This window comes from Sylvia atricapilla, chromosome 9 (assembly GCF_009819655.1).
Source record: "Sylvia atricapilla isolate bSylAtr1 chromosome 9, bSylAtr1.pri, whole genome shotgun sequence".
Lineage (NCBI taxonomy): Eukaryota > Metazoa > Chordata > Aves > Passeriformes > Sylviidae > Sylvia > Sylvia atricapilla.
The window spans coordinates 5804635-5829286 of record NC_089148.1 but is presented as its reverse complement, the minus strand read 5'-3'; the positions used below and the strand labels follow the sequence as shown (position 1 = coordinate 5829286).

Here is a 24652-nt window from a genome sequence, read left to right as displayed (position 1 = left end):
TTTTGCAACAAATATGGCCCAACCAGCACCAGGATGTTCAGAGGTCTCTTGCCCAACAGGTTCAAATATTTAGCTCCATTTTCTGTATTCGAAAGGAGCAATTTGGGCAACCCTTAAAAATAAATACTTACAGCACTTGGAAAATTAATAGGGTCTCAGTTGCAAGAGGGATTAAAAAAAAAAAAGTAATAAAATACTCAGTACACATTTCCACTGCAGGAAGTTTTACACCCACTATTTCCCATGACCATGACCCTGATGATCTCCAGTGACTGGGAAGGAACAGCATAATGAAGGAACCTTCACCTGAGAATTTGGCCCAACACATTTTTAAGGAGACTGACATATATCCCAATTGCTTTTTGTGGGTCAATGACAAGTTCCATAATTACCATGTGTATTTTGATCTTTACTGATACTCACCAGCTACAGGAAATTACACACTGTGCTGTACCTGCTGCAAACTTATTCCTTTTGCTATCCTGTTATAAACTGTTCTCCCTTTGGGACTTGCAGCATCTCCTACTCCAGCCACTGAAATGGAAGAAAATGCCAACACCAGCTTGGAAGAAGACTTTGAAGGACAGGCAACACACACAGGCAAGGAAACTGACTGAAGTTGTTTTTTTTCCTGAAAATAAGTTAAACTGTCGGTGTTCACTGGGGAAGCCCAGAATTCTAATGGTTCCAGTGGCCAAACCTCTTGCAGAAAAACACAGGTTCCAAAGGCAATGAGAAGGTATTTTGGGGCAAGTAACAGTCCCCATGGAGGGCAGGTAACTCCAAACGTTGTGCTGCTCCTCCTCAAACCTGAAGCAAAGGGCAAACATGGGGGACATTTGACAAAGCCACCAAGAGCCATGGCCCAACGTGGCTCCTGTTGGTTTATTGCCTCACTCCAGTGGTTTATTGCTTCACTTTGCTCTCCAGTGGAGAAGACAACAAAAGAGCAGCAAAACCCACACTCCCACATTAGAATTAGGTGATAATGTTTCACCAGAGAGGCAAAATTATTCTTTCCTTCTTACAGAAGGAACACTTGGTGCTAAAAATTCCCCTTGTAGCAAACACAGCACAGCATTTAGAAACTTTAAAAGAGGCCTTGCTCAAAACCATCATTCTTTTTAATCCAGTGCTCAATCACCAGGATTTTTATAAGAACTGACATTGTGTTCAGCTCTGCAGCTCCTCCACCCCACTGCGAGGTAACAGGATGCAAATCATTTCCTCCCTCTGCTCCAAGGCATCCTTTCCTAACGAATGCAGTTCTTGTAATAACTCTGGAGTTCTTTCCCAACCAGCCTTGCCGCTGTTGGCCAAGATTATGATATATACACAGGTTGGATGGGGCTCTGAGCAACAGAACTTGTGGAAGGTGTCCCTGCCCATAGCAGGAGAATGAGATGAACCATAAGGTCCCTTCCAACCCAAATCATTCTATGAAATATATATATGTATACACACCACATCTCACTTTCATCACATCTTCCTTGTGAAAATGAGAGCTGCTTACCCAGCCTTTCTAAATATTCCTTAAGAAATCTCACCTCTGAAAACACGAAATTATTCTTTGTTTTTGCTTTATAGTCTAAGATGCAGATTAAATGTTTTCATCTTGAAAAACAGCACTGCAATTTTGAATTTTTTTTCCAATTTCAAAACTTAAGCAGTCTAACCAAGCAGCTCCAAAGACCAAGATCTGCATTACAATCAGAATTATCATTTGCCTTGTGGGTTACTCTTCCAGTGCAACAGCTATTGTTTGGGTTTTTTAAAAATAATCTCAAATGTCCTGCATTCTTAGTTGTATTCCAAATCCTTATGCACATTTAATATTTTAATTTTATTAAATATTTAAATATCCTGATTATAAAGAAATCAAATATTTGCCAACAAAACACCACCTTTGGCCAACATGGTAGTTTTATCATGTTTCAACATCCTCATCCATGTTAACTGCTCATGTAGTTCACCAAAATCTTTCCAAAGTATCCTGATGGGAACCAGATCACCAAAGTGATCCAGGTGGGCAAAACCTTCTTTCTTTCTTTTTGGGACACATTGATCCAAAAGCTGTGGTTCTCAGCACTCCTGGAGAGTGCTTTGGAAGGAAGAGGAACAGATAAACTGAGGCACAGAAGGACAAACTAGCAAACAATATAAACTTCTCAGGAAACCCCTTGTTGCAGCCACTTTCTCACCCAAATTTGTCTCTCTTAGGACCCAAAGGTGTGATCAATGACTGGAGGAAGTTCAAATTAGAGAGTGAAGATGGAGACTCCTTACCCCTGAGTAAGAAAGAAATGCTTAGACAAATGTCTTCACCACACAGATCCTTCAGCAGAGATGACAAAGACACCAGAGAGAGATTCTGCCGTAAGGTAAGAGAAGAAAAAGGACTTAACTTTGGCTCTATATAAAACATGCCTGTTGTAATTGAGTCTTGTATTTCTCACTCAATTTCTGTGTAATTTAGCTCAACTCTCACAATGCAGGCAGAACATGTGCAAAACAATGGAGCTGGGGAAGCGGCTGGAGCACCAGGAGTGGCTCAGGGAGCTGGGGAGGCTCAGCCTGGAGAAAAGGAGGGTCAGGGAGGAACTTCTGGCTCTGCACAACTCCCTGACAGCAGGGGATAGGTAGGGATTGGGCTCTGCTCCCAGGGAACAGTGACAGGATAAGAGGAAATGGCCACAGGTTGTTCCAGCGGAGGCTTAGGTTGGATGTCAGGAAAATTTCTTCCCCAGAAGGGTGGTCAAACATTGGAAGGGGCTGCCCAGGCATTGATGGCATCACCATTCCTGAAGGAATCCAAAACATAGGAATGTGATGCTCAGCAACACGGGTTAGAGGTGGATTTGGCAGTGCTGGGTTAATGGTTGGACTTGATGATCTTAGAGGGCTTTTCCAACTTTAATTAGTGGCTCTGTGATTCTCTTTATCCAGTCCTCTCCCAAGCAAAGGGTAACTTCAGTAAAACAAGCAGTGTATTTTACATCTCTCACAGCACAGCTTGACCTTTCTTCCTCCCTTCCCTGCCACAATGCTCTACCCTTGGTTAATGCAATGGAAAAATTTTAGCAGGTTTGAAAACCTATTAGTCAGGATAGACCTCTGAGCCTGAACATCACTCGTGACCATTTACTAATTCTGAAACACAAGGAACCAAACTCGCAGTAAGACAGGAATTAAGCAGGTTTAATTTGTCACTACTGGCAAAATTTCCACCAACTCAGAGATTCTTAAATTTTTGCCAAATGTGGCCACTGCCTTCAGTGCCATCACGCTGACAGGCAAGTGTTGAGACAGGATCTTCTTCACTTGTCTCTCAGCAAGACCTCGGGGAGTCACTGTAGGGAGTGATGGCTCTTCTGGCTCAGCTTTTGGTGCTCTCCAGAAATAGGTGGGCAAGTCCCCCTTCCAGCTGCGAGGGGTTCCCAGGCACTGACCCCACTCTGTGTATACCCACAGATGAGCATGCAGGAGTACGAGCTGATCCACGCGGCGCAGGAGGACGAGAGCTGCCTACAGCAGTACCGCAAGCGCTGCATGCAGGACATGCACCAGCGCCTCAGCTTCGGGCCCAAGTTCGGGTTTCTGTGCGAGCTGCAGAACGGGGAACAGTTCCTGGAGGCCGTGGAGAAGGAGCACAAAACCACCACGGTCATCGTGCACATTTACGAGGACGGCGTCAAGGGCTGCGAGGCCCTCAACAGCAGCCTGACCTGCCTGGCCGCCGAGTACCCCACGGTCAAGTTCTGCAAGATCAAGGCCTCCAGCACGGGCGCCGGGGATCGCTTCTCCAGCGAGGTGCTCCCCTCCCTGCTGGTCTACAAGGCCGGGGAGCTCCTGAGCAATTTCATTAGTGTTTCTGAACAGTTCGGTGAGGAGTTCTTTGCTGTGGATGTGGAGGCTTTCCTAAATGAGTACGGGCTGCTACCTGAGAGGGAGCTTCCAGCGCTGGGGAATGGCACAGATGAGCCAGATGTTGAATAATTAGAGCCAGAGTCCTCACTGCCTCCCTTTCCTCTTCAGTCAGCTGTACATCAATGTCAGTAACACCCCACTTAGAGAAGGCTGTCTTTGCTGACTTACTCGCAACAAATAAAGATATAAAAATTGTTTAACTGTTAGCACGTGAATTGTACTTACAGCACATACAGCTGGCACTCCTGTACATACCACGTACATGCCGACCACAAGTAACAGGAAGAACAGCAGTGATATTTAAGAAATATAGGAAAAACAAATTAAAAATTGAGGGCCCGTACTTGTCTCCACAAAGCACAAGTCCTTCATCTCAGTGGGGACAGGATCTGTATGTCCCTTCTGTGCACACAAAAAGCCATCTCCATGTTCTGAAGTTACAGCAAGTCCCAGCTCCTGCTGCGCTTCTTCCACCTTCGGCAGGAACAAGCAATTTTAAGGGCAGACAAATAGCCCAAAGTCATTGCATTCCTAAATGGCTCGAGTATCTAGGTCATTATTTTATTCCACATCTAATATTCAATACTGATGCAAAGGGAGAAGTTAGTTCAGTGCTCCTGAAAGTTTTTCACCCAAACAGCTGACACAGACACAGCAGCAGCTGATTTCAGTTCATCAGTGCTCCCTATGCTGAGCAGCAGCATTTAAAATGCCTGTGAGTTTCCGGAAAAGTGTGTTATGCTTATGTAATAACTCTGAATAAAGCTTTATCAGCTCTCAAAACCTGCCATTGGAAGTGTGAAATATATTGGTAGTACATAACCTTACCCTTAAAAACATGTGAAGTATTAGTAAGTACTCACTAGGTATTTGCTAAACTCAAAAGTTTTGTTAAAGGGAAGCTGCTGAGAACTACAATTTAACAATCTGACTGAGAGGAAGACATGGGGTAAGCTCACTATAAAATTCCTCTCTCTTATACAAAACAACAAAACATTAAAAACGCTTCAATGACTTCTGCACACTGGCAAAGCTAAAGGCTGGATTGGACTGGGGATGGAAGTATCTGTATCTTAACAGCATAGATTAGCTGTTAATATTTGAGATTATCAAAATGTTAAAGACTATTTCTCTTTTGTTTGTTCTTTTTTTAAAAACTATCAAAATGCTACTGAATTGCTACTTTTAAGATTGTTTTGCCATGGATGACTATTTTAACAGAGCTCCAGAAACCTCATGTCATGTACACCAAGTAGTACAAATGAATTCCCTTATCATCTCTCCTACGATCCTCTCTAACCTGTAAAACAATTCAGGACTTTATTACACCAAGAATTCAAATAGCATGTTCCCAAAACGTTGTGATTTGTGTGTTGTAAATTGCTGAGTGAGAGATTGTCCCGAGTCTTTCTGATGGAACTCCAGGAGGAATAATTTCCCTTGGAGCAGTCCTCTCTCCCCTTACTGAAGCGTGAAGTTGACCCCTGACGTAAAGACACTTTCATCCTCATGTTTCATTTGTCTCTTCAGAGTATTTGCAGATCTACCATTTGCAGATACACCCAACAGCATGAAAATCCAATGATCTTATAGGAGTTTAGGTCCATCAAAAAAGTAACCAGTTACCTGAGTAGCAGGACAATACTTCTCTTGCATTTTAATGACATGTTTTGAAGAAGAGACATGAAAAATTTCTACCCTTTAGACACCAAGAAAATCTCCATATAAGGAGTGAGAACTTCACTTCCATGAGAACTTTCCCTCTTTATCCAACTTGGTTTAAAAGCTGTTAGGCTGTACATCAGCAGCCTTATCACATAAGCTGCATTTTTTTGAGAACAAGGCTGACAGCTAACAATAACACCACAGAAGCTGCACCTATAGCTACTGTAAGAAATAAGTTGACACTCCAATTTAAGAGTCAGATTAAATGTGCTTAAGCAGGATTTTCTTCAACCTGTAATTTAAAAAAACAAAAACCAAAGAGCAAACACACATGTGGCACCAAGCCTCAACAGAAGCTTGTGACTAATGAAGTTGTAAATAAAACTCTGATCACAGCAGTTATCAGTTTCTGCAGGAAGAAACCCCAACCTTAAAAACAAAAAGCAAGATTTGACTCAAAGATTTATTACTGTATGAAGGTTTTTGAGTACCAAACAGTGAATGCTTCAATAAGCACATGGGAATAGCCTTCCTGCTACCCTGGGCTGTGTTTACTCGTCCTTTGGACCTAAAGTCACAGAGACCCTGAGTCCCAACATATTCTGGCTGAGCAGAGAGGGGAACAAATTATCACTGGTGTCACTGCTGCTCAGACTGAGAGCAAAGCCTCTGGTAGATGCCTGTAGTGTCCTGCTGTCAGCTGGGACAGTTGCTTCTCCTCCCAGGAGCCTGGACAGGGCTGTGCTTTGGGTTTAGTACAGAATGATTTTGATAACACACTGGTGCTTCAGTTGTTCTGAGCAGAGCTGACCCCAAGTCAAGGACTGTGCAGTGTCCCAGGCTCTGCCAGCGAGGAGCTGCACCAGAAGCTGGGATGGGGCAGGGCCAGGACAGCTGATCCCCCTGGGCAGAGGATATTCCACACCAGGGGATGTCATGGCCAGAGTGAGAACTGGGGCACTTGGCCAAGAGGGGCCGATGGCTGCTGAGGGACGGGCTGGGCAGCAGAGGGTGGGTGCTGAGGGACTGCACTGGGATCACTCATCTCTCTGGGTTGTACTCCCCTCTCTCTTTTTGTTATCTCCCTTTTCATTATCATTATTACTACTACTATTACTATATTGTACTTTATTTCAATTATTAAACTTGTTCTTATTGCAACCCAAGAGTTTCATCTTTGTTCTAACACTCCTGCCCCTTGCTCCAGGGAAGTGAACAAGCCCTGTGTGGTTCTTAGTTGCCAGCAAACCACCACAACCTGTCACAACTTACCACACCAAATGCTGCTCTCAGATGTGAGAAATTACAAACCTCAGTGACCAAGACCACTGAGGCTTTTTAAACTACATTTTAAGACCCCATGGCACAGAAAATAACGATTCTGTAAAACTATTTCATATCATAGATTTTAGAACTATACTTAGAAGAGCCTGATTTTCAGATGTGGAAGTCCAAACCATTCCTCTGGACTCTTACATATTAAAACAATACATATCTGCAATCATGGACGTGAGTTAACAAAGCTCAGTGTATCAGTCACAGTGGGGTTTTCTCAGACTGAAAGCTTCAGAGTATTACACAGGTAGGAAAAGAATAAACCTACAATGAAACCTGAGCTACAGTCGTGCTGTAGTCAGGAAACAGATTTTTAAAAGTTGGTTTTCCTTTTCTCTTAGACACACATTTTAATTTATCCTAAAGCCCTCATTTTTTATGCTATCAATGTTACAAAATGGTACAAGAAAGGATGGGATAATGAAATCCCCTCTTGGTTAGTCCTGTAATTCTTAGACAAGTGAGAACCTGCTTTCTTCTACATCCATGATTTCCTCATGGCAGGATGACTGGAAGGCTCAATCTGTAGATACAAGTCAAATTACTCACTTTTTCTTTGACAGGGCTGATTAATTTCTTAATGCACAGATGGTACTCCAACTGTCTCCTGTATTATACCTGAAATCTCCACCAGAGCAACTTCTTTCTTTGCCTGCTTCCAGGCCCAAATTGGAAAATTACATCCCTGATACCTAGTTAGTTCTAAACTGAAGGATTAATTTGACCATCACTACAAAGAAAAGAATCATTTACTAAGCACTGAACAAGCTTGCAGAGGGGAAAAAAAACAAGAGGAAGAGTTCTTTCCAAGGGCATCCCTGGGATAATACATCCCAACAAGCTCTATTTTTTGGCACCAAAACAAGAAACAAGAACAACTTTAGGAAGAGTGTTTCAGGACAATTTTCTTCTCTGGTGTCAGAGATGCTGCACTTCACTTCTGTGGTTGTTTTGTGTTACAGGTAACTAAAGAAAATTAATTTTGTATTTCACCTCCAAAAGCACACCTTATTCTTCTTAAAAAAAAAAAAAAAAAAAAAGAAAAAAAGGAGAAACAAAAGACAGCAACTTTCTTCTAATTACATCTCTGTTCCTCCTTCAGAGACTGTAGCAAGAACAATTTTTAAACCAACCCTATTCTGAAGCATGTTACAAAATTACTCCCATTTTCTGGATAACTCTCAGCCTCCCCAGATGTCATCCTACCTCCTGATTCCTGCCTATTGATCCCACTCACTGGCACAGAATAAAAAGCCATTAGAAAACCCACAGCAGCTGAACCCAGTGCCTCCGTTACAACACTCACCACCCTCCTCCAGGAGGCCCCACTTGAGCAATGCTGAGCACAGAAGGTCAACACTGTCTTTCAAAATACATTTACAGTACTAAAAAGCAGCTCTTTTTTCCAAGCATGTAAAAACAGAATACACAGGTGAGGCAACAGTAATCAAGATACCTTTCTCAGAGTTGCCTTTAATAAATGTACCCAGTATATACTCGATTATGCTTTAGAATCAAAGAATTTTTTTGTGTGTTCTACTGCCTTCAAACAAAACAAAACAAACAAAAAAAACAAAAAAAAAAAAAAAAAAAAAAGGAATTTGCATTGGTATTAAAATGCCTTTAATTCTTTTCTGTTGTAGTTCAGGTCCAAGTAAACATCACATTTCATATACAAATTATCTTTATTAGCCTTACTAGAATTCATTCCCTCCTTCCACCTTCCTCATGTCACATAAACATACAACTGGCCAACATCCCCAGGAGAATCTCTCATAATGGAAAATCTCTCTGTTTATAAACTAAAAGTCCTGATTAGCAATAATTTTGATAGCTTGCTCATATTACAAGATAACCCACAAGGCCTGCCTAGGTGTAACTGTTGTTGAAATAGTTAAAATTCCAAGACAACAATGATTGTATTGGGGCTGGACAGAGAAATCCTCATCAGGAGGCACTGAGTCAAAGGCAGCAGCATACATACAGCTCAGCAGTGCCATGCATTTCACTGATTTCTGAGTTCTCCTGTCTTGAACCAAGCTACTTACAGACTGTCTTGGTCTAGTCTTGAAACTTTTAGAAACTATTCATATGCATTTTATGCTATTTAGCCAGTATTATCTAAAACAATGCATATGGTGAAATGCTGGCTTAATTATTAGAAAGGAACCCTTAAAGCAGGAATTCTCATATCAGGTTATTATGCAGGTTTTACCAATACCCTGAGAAACACCAGGAGCAGAATTTGCATTAAAGGAGCCAGGAGGAAGAAAATGAAGGTTCTATATTTCTTTAAGGGACCTCTCCAGAAAATAATATCATTCATTTATACAGAGCGACAGGGTTAATTTCTTGTAAACCTGATTCACCCTCCACTTGAATTTCTAAGTGCATAATTCTACTTGATCTAGGAAGTGTATGATGGATCAAGGTAACTGAACCTACCATTACAGTTTACATTGCACATCTACCTCGTGAGATTTAGGCAACAATTCTCAATTACTCATATATTAACCCCAGCTATTTCCATCTTGTGAATGGTCAACACTTCCCAGGAGCTGTGGTGGCTGGAGTTTAATCACTGGAGATCAATCACTGAAGTAGTTGAAGGAGAAAATAGATGCCAGGACTGCAACAGCAGCTGCCACGACCAGCCCTAAATCCAGAGAGAACAGGCAGTGAGGGGAGGGCAGCACAACCAGCCCTAAATCCAGAGAGGGAACAGGCAGTGAGGGGAGGGCAGCACAAGCAGCCCTAAATCCAGAGAGGGAACAGGCAGTGAGGGGAGGGCAGCACAAGCAGCCCTAAATCCAGAGAGGGAACAGGCAGTGAGGGGAGGGCAGAACAAGCAGCCCTAAATCCAGAGAGAACAGGCAGTGAGGAGAGGGCAGCACAAGCAGCCCTAAATCCAGAGAGAACAGGCAGTGAGGGGAGGGCAGCACAAGCAGCCCTAAATCCAGAGAGGGAACAGGCAGTGAGGGGAGGGCAGAACAAGCAGCCCTAAATCCAGAGAGAACAGGCAGAGAGGGGAGGGCAGAACAAGCAGCCCTAAATCCAGAGACAACAGGCAGTGAGGAAGGGCAGAACAAGCAGCCCTAAATCCAGTGAGAACAGGCAGTGAGGAGAGGGCAGCACAAGCAGCCCTAAATCCAGTGAGAACAGGCAGTGAGGGGAGGGCAGAACAAGCAGCCCTAAATCCAGAGAGAACAGGCAGAGAGGGGAGGGCTGCACAACCAGCATCAGGCGGGGAGGGGAGGGTGGGTCAGGGGGAATGAGCACAAGGAGAAACAAAAAGAGCAACCCCCAAAACTAATTTTATCAGCATGCTCATTGCTGATGCAGCTGAGGAGACACAGAAAACCCCAAAACACCTCAGTGATGATATAAGGGAAAACATTTTTACATTAAGTGCAAACACATTTTTGTTGCTCCTATTAAATCTTCTAGTTACTACACTCTATTTCTAATAACTAATAAAAATCAGAAATAACTGCTTTGTTGACTAAAGTGTAACTATTTTATTACAAGCAGACTCACAGCAAAAAGAGCTGTACTAAGTGCAGACAGATCTCTGAGAGCTGGATGAGACAGCACCATGGAGAAGTTGCAATGGAAAGGAGAGTTCTGTGGCTGGTGTTCCCTAATTCCTGAGCTGACAATTGGGATGCTGTGGGAGCTAACAGTCCTGAAAGGGCTCACTGCAGGCCCTGGAGTGCCACAGCAAAACACTGAGAAGGAACATACCCATATTTTGTTGGAGCTTCAACAGCAATGTTGCTTTTGTCAGCTGTGCCTGTTGTGTGTCACTCGGGCTGTCAGTCACTGGGCAAATATCGACTGCATGGAAATCAAGAGAAGGAGTGAAAAATTAACAGTTGTCTTTTACAGTGAATTAATGCCAAAGGCCAAGAACTTCACACCAACTTTATAAAGTGTACTTATGGCAGGAAAAAAACAGTTTATTTCAATGGAAGTGGTACAACAGCAATAGCACAGTGCTAAACTATGCTGTATGGCTGGAAGGGTAAAGAGACAAAATACATTTCCAGAGAAACTCCTCTCCCAAAACTCATTTTTCACACCCTGCTTCCAGAGTAACATTCCCAACCCCTTTTTTTTTGCATACCCTGGGGAGAATTTGACTACATGAGAGGGAGCCACCAAAATGTACCATTAAGCACCTTCCAAGATCAAAGGTTCCCTTCAGAGCCATCTGTCCCGAGTTCAGGGTACATGCAAATCCCACTGCCACGAGAGGATGAGCCTGAGAAACTTCTCTACCCAACAGCCAGAGATGCATTTTTTCCAACCACAGAAGTTTCTTTTTGAAGATTCCCCTAAAAATACCCTTTCACAGCAGGCATGGAGGACTCATTCCTCTTTGGAAGAATTACTAAATCCTTAGTCTGCCCAGCCAGGATGTGAGAGAGCTTGAATCTATTTCCAGGCGGATGGGACTCAAACCTGTATCAATTTCCTTTGCAAAGGGGAGGGCTGGCTAATCCTTTGGCTGTATCCAGCTTGTTAGAGGGGCAGGAGAGAAAAAAGGGGACTAATCTCCAGTCTTTCAGCCCAACCTGTTTGAGCCACATAGAGGCAGCATGGAATACACCACACACCCCTCAGTGACAAGGCTACTTGATCATGGTGAGCCAAAGGCCTTCCATTTGCAGCATTCCTGTTTCCAGGAGTTTGCTAAGATTTGCCAAAAGTTTGGATTACAATTCAGAATCTACAACCACGGGCACCTTCTGCACAAGCAAAGGGTAAGATAGTGTTTGTCATGGCAGTGAGAGCTGGATGTGTCTGGGAAGAACGGGACAGGCAGGTTCAGATAGGAGAATGAGCCTAATGGACTGTTCAGGAGACAAGGAAACCCCCAGCAGCACCAGATACCAGGGTTTAGAACACCATGGGACACTGATCTGAATAAAAACACATCTCAGTTTCCACAGAGGGGCTGCCCATCAGCAATAAATCCCAAATTACATGCTTGAGTAATAAGGCACATCCTTTGTGTGATTCATATGCAAATGATTCATGAAGTACTTTCTCTGTCATTAGCTATGGTGGAAATGGATAATCTAGACATGATCAGAAAGGTTGTTTCTGTTGAGTCATGTGGATAATTGTCTTCAAAATCTCCTTAAGTCAATCTTGCACAAGACTTGTTACACAAAAACACCCAAACTAGGCTTTTTAAACCTGTCTTTAGGTTTTTTATCTCTAAACCCACTGCATTGGTACAGGATGTACTGCAGCAGAGAAATCACTAACTGTCTGATATGAAACTCAACAGGACAGTGAGATACACAGACATTGCTTGGAGATCTCTCTGCAAGCAGCACATACATGTAAAATCAGGATAACAATATTTCATTCAGTGCAAAGTGTGTTTTTTGAAGACAAATTATCAGCTATCCCTGAATTCCACTGGTCCTCAATGAGGCCATGGTTAGATCATTATTTTCTTTGTGCCAAGAAAAACACTCCCTCAGCTGCCTAAAACATGAGCAGAAGTCTTCAGCTAGAGTAGAGGAGTTATTAGTTAATTGTTGCAATATAGGTTTTCAGTAAATATCTTAACTAGCACAGTAAGAGAACTTCTGCCCAGAGTTTTGAATTCTGTGCAACATCTGACTTTGGGATAATCTGACTGCATTTTTTTGCCATCTCTGAAGGCTACCTCCAGCAGGTTCCTTTCTGCTGTATACCTGATTAGCAGGTAGGATGCTCTGTGCCCACTAAATTCAGGTTTCTTTGTCCCTTCCTGTGCTGAGGGGACCTTTGGAAGCTGCACAAGAAGGCAGCTGCACATCCCTCGCCTGTTCAAAAGGGGAAAAAAATAAAAAGACAAAGGGAAAAAGGAAAAAGAACCACCCTTGAGCTATTTAGTTATGACAGGCCTTTATGCCATCACATTCTGGAAGATTTGTACATGGAGCAGCAAAATTACACAGAAGAGTTTTCATAGCAGATGTTTTCTAGTACCAACTAGATGAATCCTTAATTCTTCGGTTTCCTAACCAAGATGGGGAAGTGATTACCACAGCTGAAGTCTTATTTCTGTCTATCCACTCAGGGTATTTAGCAGCCCACCCCCTGCACCAAGGAGAAGCAGGGATTTAGTAAAGCCAATCAGAAATGCAGAGCTTTTAGCTGCTTGTATTAGAACACTAAATACCTTGAAATTACAGTGTTAGAGCTATTTAAGGCTTTAATTTATAAATAGCTCGGGGTTTACTTTCTATTTTCCTCATAGCAATTTTAAAGCATGACCCAGTGGAGTCCCTACTGGAGAGCTGTACAAGGAGTCAAGAGACTAAAACTAAAGGAGACAGCAGGAGAGCCCAAGTTCAGTAAACACATAAAACTGACCTCAAAAATTCATGTTTTGACTAAAAGCTGCTTAAAAATTAATCATTCGCCTATACTGATTTGATCTTCTTCTAAAGTGTATATTTTAAAGAACAACAAAACTCCAATTATTTCAAAATTATTTCAAAAGCCTGCTCATGTTCTTGAATTTTACAGAATTTTTTTAATCAGCACACTATCCCCAGAACCTCAGCATTTCCAGTTAATTTGAGGTAGGTGTCTCAGACCACAGGAACTGTGACACAAACAGAAAGGCTGATGACAAAATTCCCTACAAACCAATTACTGAATATTGACTATTAACAAAATTAGAGCTAAGCTGAGAGAAACAAGGCACGCTTCCCAAGTCAAAATGATCTACTGAAAAAGTCTTTGCACAAGAGAAACCACAAACTCTCACTGTAACACAAAAAAATGTTCACAGCAATACTTAGACATTTCATACCAAAGCAATGATAAAAATCAAATCCCACAATTAATGTTTTGGGGGTTTTTTTAAGAATGCAGAACATTTTGTATGCGTTCAACAGGACTCTTTCTAAAATTACCTTCCTGGTGTGATAAAAGTGTATAAAAACTTGTGATTTTAACAAACCACAAGTGACTGATGCTTCAACATTAATTATCAGAATGAACAGTGCTGTGCAGTGCTGTCACCAGGACAAGGCCAGGCTTTCCCAAAATTCCCTTGGCAAGTTTTTTCCTCTCCTCTTCTATGCATTTGTTTCAATTTGTGGATTTGGGGTTTTTTTAAAGAAAATACACACCAACTTTAATTTGCTTTTCTTCAAAAGAAAAGGAATATAAATCCCCCCAGTTAACTCTACAAGCAGCATACTACAAGAACACCCAAGTTCCTTTTGTGGGCATCATTTCACACCTATTGTTGGCATTAATCTTTGGGATGCCCTGCTGTGAGTGGAAAGGTGTTTCCTTCCTACCTGCAGCTCACACAGCCTTACATAAGCAATAAAGCTGAACTGAATCATCACCTCTCTCCTCCCACACCTCTCTCCACTGCTACAACAATACTCATCTGCTTCTCTAAGCTACACTGATTCCTTAAAGCCCAGTAGTAATTAGTTTTAAGAGTATTAAAGTTACTCTAATAATGCCAGAGGGATTTTTATTGGCTTTCCTGTTTTCCTTGAGGTTCCTGCACACCTCTTACTCCTCAAAAGGATGAGTCAGTTCACAGCTAACAGCTCTAGTTAAAGCCTGGGGGGAGCTGATTCATTTAGAAAGACGAGAATTTATGGTTAGCTCTGAAATTAGGAAACTCAAACCCCTCTCCAAGTTAACATGTAAGTCAAGGAGAATATCAATACTCACAGTTCACCCTGCAGAGCAAGTCATGGGTACATTGCCCAGTTTTTGTCCCTGAATACCAACATCAAAAAGTGTTCATAATTCTTAGGTGAGAGTTAGTGTTGGATGTTTTATTTTTTGAAATTATAAAACTGGAACCTGTAGCTCATATGCATGTTGATGGGGGGAAAAAAAGGAGTAAAATCTTTTCCATAAGACCACAGGAAATGTTATTAGGTGCATTTCAATGTCATATTTGAATTCTACATTGAAATCAACATTGCAAGGGCAAAAAACGCAACAGGGAGTGATATAGACCGGAAATATTCAGAAAGAGAAATCCAGTAACTAGATTATGTGAAAATATGTGTATTAAAGGGAATATAGCAGTCTCATAACCAGACCATAAATTTGTAAGACATTCAGTAGAAAATGAGGGGTGCTCTCAATTTTGTTTTCATTCCGGATGAACCACAAATCTTCAGGTTTGGGCACTGCATTTTGTACATAAATTAAAACCCACAGACATAAATTAAAACACTCAGAAAAAAGAAAGGTATTTGACTTTTTTTTTTAAACACCAGGTTTAGCATCAAAACTTCCTGAAAGACATATTAGACTAGATGAATGTTTTGCTAGAAGAATTTCTAAAGTGTTTTTAATTCTGTAATGAAAAAACAGTAATTTGACTAATCACTCAACTTAGTCTAACTTGTCTCGAAACTACTTAGCACTAAAAAAAATTAGCTACTGAAAGTGTAAATATATATATATTCATGTAAAAAATAAAGCTTTACAGGGTGTTTTTAAAGAGTTTATTTATCAATAAAGGATCCCCTCTCAATTAATGGCACATGCAAACCTTGGTTAACCTTCTGTTCATGTTTCTACAGCAGCTCATGGGCTGCAGCCATGGCTGCACTGAAAAACCAAAATATTTGAGAGGAGAAAGAGAAGTTTGTTCCAAGAAACACAAACTGTAAGAAATGTGACCATTTTTCACAATAAATTTAAGCTATAATGAATGGTTATAAATCCCTAGAGGTGCATATGAAGTAAGCTGGCTTTAGGCATATCCATATCTGGAAAAAACTGGCCTATGCCATTAGTCAGCATTTTCCTAGCCCCTGGCCCAGCCTGCCCTGGTTCTCAGATATTTATTTACCTGTGCTAATGTCCTCAGCAATGTGCATATCTTCAGCTTGCACAGGCTGATCCAACATCTCCACAAAACGTTCCTGAATTTCTCCAGCAGCCTCATCACCAAACTTATAATCACTGAGCATCACACTGGATCCAGCAACTGGGACAAACAGTCTCTGAGGCAAGACATGATATTCCCTCCCGAAATCTAAAAGGAAAGAGGGAGAAATACTATCCCAATGAAAGCCTTGACAGTTATGATAAAATTCCTCCGTAATCTCTGAGCATATGATAAAATCATTGCAAAAGAAGAGCTCAAGGTCTCTGTGTAGAAACCCTACTTTCAGACATGCCTGGTTTAGTTGGCTGCTATTATATGGATTTATGTCCTTACATTATTAGTCTCTGCAGAAATACCCGTGGCAGCTCCAAAACACACCATAAAACGCAAACCAGAGCTTTTATCCTCCTCGGAATGACTTGCAGGAGGGCTCTGGGAGAGCCTGCAGATAAAAGCTCCCCGAGGAGCAGGATTTCACCAGCACAAAGGATTGCAGAGGTGTCACACTCTGAGCCACAAAGCTCGGGTGCCACCTAGAGAGGGGACTCAGAACTACATGCGATCTCCCTGCCCAAAATATCCCCATTGATTCATCAATTAACTCCTTTTTTGGTTTAAACACAAGACAACGACACTGCTGCACTGATGTAAAGGTGTTTAAAGAGTCCCGGCATGAGCTCAGATTTAGCCTCTATCAAGTTTTACACACTTTAATATTAATAGGAACACCATATATGGATTTAAATATAAAAATAGAAATAAAAATTAAAAGTGTGGAAGGTACAGCTGGAACTTCAGAGACAAGAGTTTCAACTACATAAGTTTTAAAAAATCACAAAATTTCTGATGAGTGAGGAAGAAGCTGGGACTGCATTCTATGCTCACAGGAACTGAACACAAATATGGTGCAAAAGCTGTGATGTCAAAGGACACAAACTTGACAAAAAAACTTCTAGATTTAAGAAAAAGTCAAGGCTGACAAGCAGCAATTATACCTTTTACTTTTTATTCTGCTCTAACCATACTGGAACTTCACTATACACAGAATTTTCTACAACCACCAAAATTCACTGCAGATATAAGCTGGTGGGGTTTATTAATTGTTATTTCTTACTTTTTTTTTGAGGTCCTTCATTTAAAATCAAATCTTCAAACAGTATTTCACACCGATCACTCAATGTGTTTATTATGTCTCTTTTCAAAGCCTGCAAGGACACAGTGAAATCATCAGGAATATCAAATACTTGCAAAGCTTTTAACCAGGAAGAAATAACCAAAGAAGCCCCACACTTGTACATAAACCCATAATGAAGTAATAGTTTTTTTCCCAGGAAATAAAAACTACTGTGAATTTTCAAACTAATAAATAATAATTTATTAATAAAGAGAAGCTAACATCAAAAGAATTGGTATCAAGAAGGAAAACCACAAAACAAAAATGAAAAGCTGAGGAAAGTTTAAGAATTTTTAGGATAATAACTGACAACTGCTAGATATCTATCGGTAAAACCAAACAAAAATAATCATGAGGCATTTACTCAGTGAGGGAAAAAAAATTACTCAGCAATTAAATCTGAATTTTACCTCTACAAATATAAAAATATAGTCTGCAACTTTTTTAAAGAGAATTCTTTAAAAGCCTAATCCCTTTGACAACTTCTTCAAAGACTCTCCAGAGCCCAGCCTTATCCACAGCACACATATCCTCTAGAAGACAAAAACTAACTCCACATGTATGGTTTCTAAAACAATCCAGTTTAGATCATTCTGCCAAGTCCCATATATTTCAGAACAGTGTTTCTGATGGGCTAAGACCCTGCTCAGTACCTGAATGGCTTCTTTGACCTTGGGCTTGTTGCCATGGATGTAGGCCCTGCATTTCACAGCTCCCCGCAGGTTTATGGAGCCGCTGCACACCTGCACCGTGGCCGTGGACCTGGCGCTGGCAGCCTGGCCCTGAGGAGCAAATACATCCACTTTTATCCCAGGCACCTGCAGCACAGTCACTCAAACCAGAACCAGCAAACCGACAGCAGGTGCTCACACACAAACTGTTTCCCTCGTCACGTGTAACTAATTTTATTTTAGGTATTTATTTGGTTAGGTCAGACTGAAAATCTCTTTTCTATTACGGAAAAATGCGTTTATCTCTCCAGATGTTTCAAACACTTGTGTCTGTGAGATTTGAAAACTTTCCAGGCTTGTGGCAAATAACAGTATTGCAACTGGTAAGTCTTTTACAGACTTTCCTTAAACAATGAGGTTTTCATATTTGCTATAATCAGTGTAACCCAGGGTGTGCTGGGAGTCATCCCATCAGTCAGTACCAGATTATACACGTGGTCACACTGAGAGCTGCAGCAAACCGTTGCCTAGAAATGCTCTCCCTAATTACCACAACAATGAGTGTGAGCATGAAGCACTCCAGGACAACACCTGGAGACACTGGGATGCACCACTTCCACACCAGCTGCACAAACCACTTCTGCCAAAAAAGTGTTTTCCTCTCCCTGAAGCAACTAAACTCAGTACAGTAGACAGTAACAAAAAAAGAAGCTGAGATACTCATGGAGTCTTTAAAATGCCATTGGGAACACTTCTAGTTTTGCTGAACATGACTTTGAGAATCCAGGAACCATCTGACAAAACACAGAAGGCTATGAAACAATGCCTGGACACATTTGGACTTCAGGACCTAGACTGGGGCACCAAATTCCCAGTCGTTCACAACTCTGCAAGGGAGGAAACTGCTGACATAAATCCAGCAGTTCCAGATGATGATTCAGCTCACGGGATCTGTGCCTTAATCCAGAGCTGGCAGCTGAGCTTCTGACAAAAGCATCCAAGTGAATGTCCAAGCCAGCCAGGGCAAGCTGGGGATTGAAGTGTGGGGGTGACTTTGAACTTCAGATGCAAAGTCACTTGAAATCAATGTACACAGGTACCTACAGGTATCCTACTACCAAAGGGATTAGTCACAGGACTTCTTTTCCATAACCTGTTTTCCTGTCTTTCAGCTTTACTATGCAATTCATGGACAATATGGTTATCACACCACAAGAATTTCTAAAGGCACAAAATATGCAAATCTGTTGACAACCAGTTTCATGTTTGATAGCCAGGTGGGGAAAAAAAAGTCATAGGAATAAGTGAGCAAGATTTCTAGACAATAATTCAGAAGCTTGTTATTTTATGTTTTTGCTCTACTTTATAATTTAAAGGCAAGCTTATACTTTGAAAACCACTAAAAACTTACCAGCTGTGTCAGAACCTTGACATCAGAAAACTGAGTGCTGGGTTGAGTATTTCCTCTGAACTTTTTCTGAGGGGAAAAAAATCTTTGTGTCATGAAACAGGAAAAAAAAAAAAAAAAAAAGAAGAAGTCCCTGAAGCAGTCTCTTCACTATGGCATAGACTGTGCCCTAGCTTATAGCCTTTGGGAGAGGAAAATAGCCCTTAGAGACCAACCAGGAGAATAGAACTCCAAAACTAAAAGATGAATGCACCAGCAAACGAGGTGACAGACGTAGGTCTTTGAAATGTCATCACCCTCATTCACACCTCACTTGTGCTCTGTAACAGAAATATTTCAGTCACTTAACACATAATTACTGCATTCACACTGCCTGAGGAGAGAGAGGCAATCTGCAGGAATGGAGCTGAGAACAAAGGCAGTTCTGTGTATTGGTTACCTGGAACAGCCAATCAGATCAACAAATACTACACAGATGTCTCAGTCAATGCTTTGTCACACAGAGGTTCCAACTATTCATCTATTAGAGCTCAATTCCCCCTTGTTTGGTACTCACCTGCCCTTCCAGCAGCTCTGTATCCTCGTCTTTAACTTGGCCGTTTATCAGAAAAACACTGTCTTCTATCTGTTTTGACCATCGGTTTAACCCATTCTTTAAAAAACAAACAAACATCACAAGAAAGAGGAAAGAATTTCACGGAAGGGTTGGACAGTACCATGCTGCAACTTATAAAAGTATGTGTTTTAAGAGTCACTCTGAGAGAATTTTAAAGCCTCTGAAAAACCTAGGTTTTTCCAAAGGTAAACCTCAAATGGGCCATGTTCAGAGCAAATTAAGAAACAAGCACTGAAGAATACTGAAGTGCCACCCCAGGGATTTGGGGGTTGTAGAGAGGCTTGCACCCTATTGAAAGTCAACTTATAGCAAAAGCACCCCAAAACCCTGCACGAATTGGGTGTAACCTTTCACCAGGTGAGGCACCTGAGAGGTTATCTGGGATACTCATGGCAATTACTACCTAATTTTGAACAAAGGAAACTTCTCACTGAGCATAGCAGAAGAGTTACATCTTAAAGAGGAATAATTGCTAAACATTCTCCCCTTATTGGTTGTATGCTCTCCTGCACTGTTCAACTCATTCTCTCTTACTTAATATTCAGCAGAGAAATTAGTGTGGTTACTGGTGTGTAGGAACTGGTGCAGGCAGTGAGTTACCACCTTGGTATTCTTCTCCAGGTCGTGGTTGGGGGAAGTAGCAAGGAGTGGAATGTGGATGTTCACATTTACTGTGCAGCCCAAAGCTACCCACGAAGCAGTCAGAGCACTCTGGTATTTCCAGTCTGCTGGTTTAGCTGAACTCTGAGAGCAGAGAAGAGAAGCCATAAAGCATCTATCCAAAGCACTGCATTGAGGCTTTTTTGGGGTGGAGCATTACAAGCTGTGTGTGGCACAGCAGGACGAGCTCACCTTTGGGTCTTGCACGTCGTAGGTTCGGCAAACTACTCTGTGCTACTTAAAGAAAAAGATCCAGTGAAAAGCAAGGGAACGACAAAGCACAATTCACAATTAACTTTGTTCTCCACTGATCTTCCTTGTTGAGCTAATTCATGCTCTGGAGCAAGTTCTCACCTTCCACCAGTGTAAAAAAGTGGAAAAACATTTGCCTGTAATCTCCAACTACCATAGTGATGCTGCGCCATGTCTTCCAAACAAATTAAGATCAATATGTATTGACAGGAGAAGCACAAAGGCACCAATTTGTAATTAGTCCTCACCTCTCTCTCCTCTCAGAGAAAAATCTTGCTTTCTCTCTCTGTATTATGTCATTACCAATAGCTCCTGCATTCTGCTGCAGCTCTAGTATTGATGTCACAGGCCTGCTGCTCCCCCAGTTCCATGCAAGCACCACTGGTAACAGCAATTCAAGAAGCCAAACAGTAATTTAGATGGGGTTTTTTCAGTTTATGCAAGCCAAGACTGACTGGGAAAGGTGTAATTCGATGCCATCACACAGACAGACCTCATAAGAAATGATGGCAATTTTGCAAGGACAACAGGGTCAATAGTCTTAACCATGGCTAATCAGAAAACTTAATTATTTCAACTTATATGTGTCTAGCTGAACCTAAACAGCCTCCTCCTCCCTAATTCTTATTTATTTAGCAGTAACTGGATAAAAGAGGTTGGAATATCACCCCCAGTCAATAAACCTTACTGATAAAGGATACTTTTTTGTAGCAGAACAGATTTGAAGTGCTGCTCTGTCTGAGACCTCCTCCTCAGTAGGTTTCCAGAGTCTTCTTTTACACAAGGATTTTTCCACTGAGAAGATAAGCTAAAGACCAAAATATATATTGCAAAAATATGCACTACAATTCCTGGAAAATAATCTTGTACTAAAATTTTAAGTCCAAGCAATATCAAAATTGTGTATGAGCAGGAAACGCAGCGTACACGTCACCAAAATGTCACATTAAAAGAACATTCAGCAGGGATTCAGAGGCACTTTTCCCCAAACTGAAAGAGGCTTGTGAAATCCTGATTTAGCTCCCTTATAAACCAAAGCAAGCAGCACACATTCATGTGTCCAACCCGTATGCTTTTGCCCTGACAGACATACAACAGTTTTGTGTGTATCAGCTGGGTCAGGAAAGCTGTGCAAAATAGCTACTAATTATAAAAAACAAATCCCTCCTGATTTTCAATTTAGCAATCATTGTTCACCTGGACACAGCTCACCTCTTTTAACCAGCTACCAGTTTCATTAAGTACAACTGAGACACAATTACACTGAACTGCCAAAATTGACTCTTGGTTCTCAGGCTGCCAAACCTGCTCATGCTTAAATCACTTGCCAAGATTGCCAGAAAAATGATAAAATGAATGTACATTTTCAGAACAGAATCCAAATATGGCAGTAGATGCCTCAATACTGTAACAAAAATGCATTTTCAATCTATCAGATAGTTCTGAGTATGCTTTAAATTTAATCCCACACCCCTAGTGAAGTGCACACATTCTACATGTTTTTCTTAAAGAAGGCAGTCTTACAGATCTTTCACTACTGTAAACACCTCTAAACTGAGTGATTCATTCAGACAAGAAAAGCTAACGTGTTAACATTAGTAGCACCTGTGCCACAAGGATTTAGCTAAATACAAACCTTGAGGCTGTTCTCCCTAAGCCAGAATGTCCATATTCAGGAAATACAGATAAACAGAGTAAACAGAAATTCAGATTTGCAATTGCAGTAACAAACAGGAGGTTAACAAACAGTGTCCCACAGGACAGGGATTTCTGAGATTCCAGTCTCAAACCCACAGATCAAAGCACAAGGCTTGTGAAACAAAGCAACAAAACAGCTGTATTTTAGTCAAGTCAGTGACAGAAAACTCCTCACACACAGAGCTGAATATGTTGCTGTCCTTCCAGCAGGAGCCCCACTTACCTTGCGCAAAGCGTTCTGACCATCTTTTGCCAGCTCTGGAGTTGCAATCATAAACACACCAAGAACCAACAACCCTCCAGGGAGCATTCTGGACACCTTGAAAACGAAAATGACCATTTATTAATAGGTTTGGCAATCTAGAAACCATGTAACATGAGATATCAAGAACTACTGGTGAGAAAAGTCTGCACCAAGCGCAGAAGTGAACTAAGGGAGGCTGGTTTTCACTTACAGGACCCTCTCCATGCAGGAACACATCCTGGAAGTGTTTTTCCTTCAGTAATATCAAGTGTCCTTTCATCATAAAACATGAAAACAGTAAGGGCATTTCTGGTTTAAAACACCTGTGCCCAGCATGGCGAGGAAGGCTCTGTCACTTTGAGAAAAGGGCTTGAGATGACACAAGTGCTGAGATCCTCTGTGTCCGTCTTATTTCCCTCCTGTTCCTCCCACCCCTTTATCACCTCCCAGGGTGAGTTCTCACCTGACTGGCGTGTGTAGTGATCCACTCCTCATCCAGGGATGCCAGCTTGGGAGGGCCCACACTCTCCTCCTGCTGCTGCTGCTCCTTGGGAGGCGTCCGCACAGCCCGAATGACGTAGTCCCGTTGTGGGGAACACTTGCCAAGACATCAACAGAACCAAACACACCTTGAGGCTGCTGAACAGGGGTTTCCCCAATTCACAGCAGTGAATGGAAGGACAATTCCACACTTACCTGCCCTATCAACAGGCCAGTGACATATGGCTTCACCTTCGTGCTGAGCTCTGTCAGGTACTGCCCAATACTTTCCTCGACAAGGTAAGTTCTGCCCATGGCTCCAGGTTTAAGTGAGGTGTTGTAGTTCCAACCTACAAAACGCACAGTGCATAAAGTGAAAGAAGGTCCATACACAGCAATGGGTACAGGAGAACAACTCTCACTTGAAGATCCTTTAGAACTGTTTGAAAAATCCCTGCAAGGTCATCGAGTCCGACCGTTCCCCCAAGGCCACCATTGACCCATGTCCCCATATGGATTCAAAATCCCTCCAGAGATGGGGACTCCACTCCTGCCTTGAGCAGCTGTGCCAGGGCTGGACAGCCCCTTCAGTGAAGAAACTTTCCCAGTGTCAAACCTGAACCAAACTGGCACAGCTTGAGGCTGTTCCCACAGGCTGCTCCCTGGCACCTGTCCTCTGTTCCCTGGGAGCAGAGCCCGACCTCTCCCAGCTGTCCTCTCCTGTCAGGGAGTTGTGCAGGGCCAGAAGGTCTCCCCTAAGCCTCCTTTTCTCCAGGCTGAGCCCCTCCAGCTCCCTCATCCTCTCCTGGGGCACTGTCTCCTTCCCTGGACGTGCTCCAGCCCCTCCATATCCTTCTTGTCATGAGGGGCCCAAAACTGAACCCAGGATTTGAATTTTAAAATGCCTTCAAGAAACAGTATCTTGCTGCAGGATGCACTGTTCCATTCATACATGGACTTGCTAAATTCCACACGTGTCCCTGAGCATGCCCTACACCACTTCCATTCCAGTTCCCAAGCACTCAAAGCACAGCATCTGTGGACATTCCAACGAGCTGCCTTTGGAGATGCCCGGGCACATGGGTTGCCACAGACCCTCCTCCCTTCCCTGTAGGGCTGGTCTGAAAACCTCTTCATGCCTGGAGAGCTCTCCCAAAGAATTAAGCATTAACAAGCTGAAGCCAAAGAGCACAGGGTGAGGAAATAAAGGGCATCCTAAACCTCTACAGGGAAGATGCTCACACACCTCAACTCATGTCCCCACAGCCGGGCTCAGTACCTGCACATCCCCTGGTTCAGCACCTCCGCATCCCCAATTCCGGCGGCTGCTCCTGCCTCAGCCGAGAACTGAGGTGGCCGGTTACGTCATCGGTAAGCGCCGCGGCGGAGAGAGATGACGCACACCAATGCCGAGCAGTGCGCGGGAAAAGAGCGCGCGAGGCGGCGCGAATCCCCCCCCCGCACCGCCATGCTGGGAGTGGCGGAAATGGCCGCCCTTCCCTAGGACCTCCTGAGCACACGGGGCACCTTAGAAGCACAGACAGCTCCGTATCTATCATGCCGATAAGGCCATGTGGTCTCCTATCCCAGCTGCGCGGCTGTGGCAATGGCTCGGCGCTTCCGCCACACTCA

General features: G+C 42.4%; 2 protein-coding genes across 2 annotated transcripts; one reads left to right on the top strand and one right to left on the bottom strand.

The window, feature by feature from the left end:
• The first annotated feature begins 522 nt into the window (after positions 1-522).
• Positions 523-4058, top strand: PDC (phosducin). The gene is made up of 3 exons (XM_066325546.1): positions 523-600; positions 2221-2381; positions 3472-4058. The coding sequence occupies exons 1-3, from the start codon at positions 540-542 to the stop codon at positions 3994-3996; spliced, it is 747 nt and encodes a 248-aa protein (XP_066181643.1). The 5' UTR covers positions 523-539; the 3' UTR covers positions 3997-4058.
• Positions 4059-8533: 4475 nt separating this feature from the next.
• ODR4 (odr-4 GPCR localization factor homolog) lies at positions 8534-24485 on the bottom strand. Its single transcript, XM_066324689.1, has 14 exons — positions 24300-24485; positions 23237-23370; positions 23004-23138; positions 22520-22615; positions 21300-21406; positions 20539-20575; positions 20290-20430; positions 19627-19722; positions 19074-19139; positions 17645-17773; positions 16932-17022; positions 15779-15964; positions 10672-10764; positions 8534-9583 (listed from the first exon to the last, which is right to left on the bottom strand). The coding sequence occupies exons 2-14, from the start codon at positions 23333-23335 to the stop codon at positions 9516-9518; spliced, it is 1344 nt and encodes a 447-aa protein (XP_066180786.1). The 5' UTR covers positions 23336-23370; positions 24300-24485; the 3' UTR covers positions 8534-9515.
• Between the last annotated feature and the right edge of the window lie 167 nt (positions 24486-24652).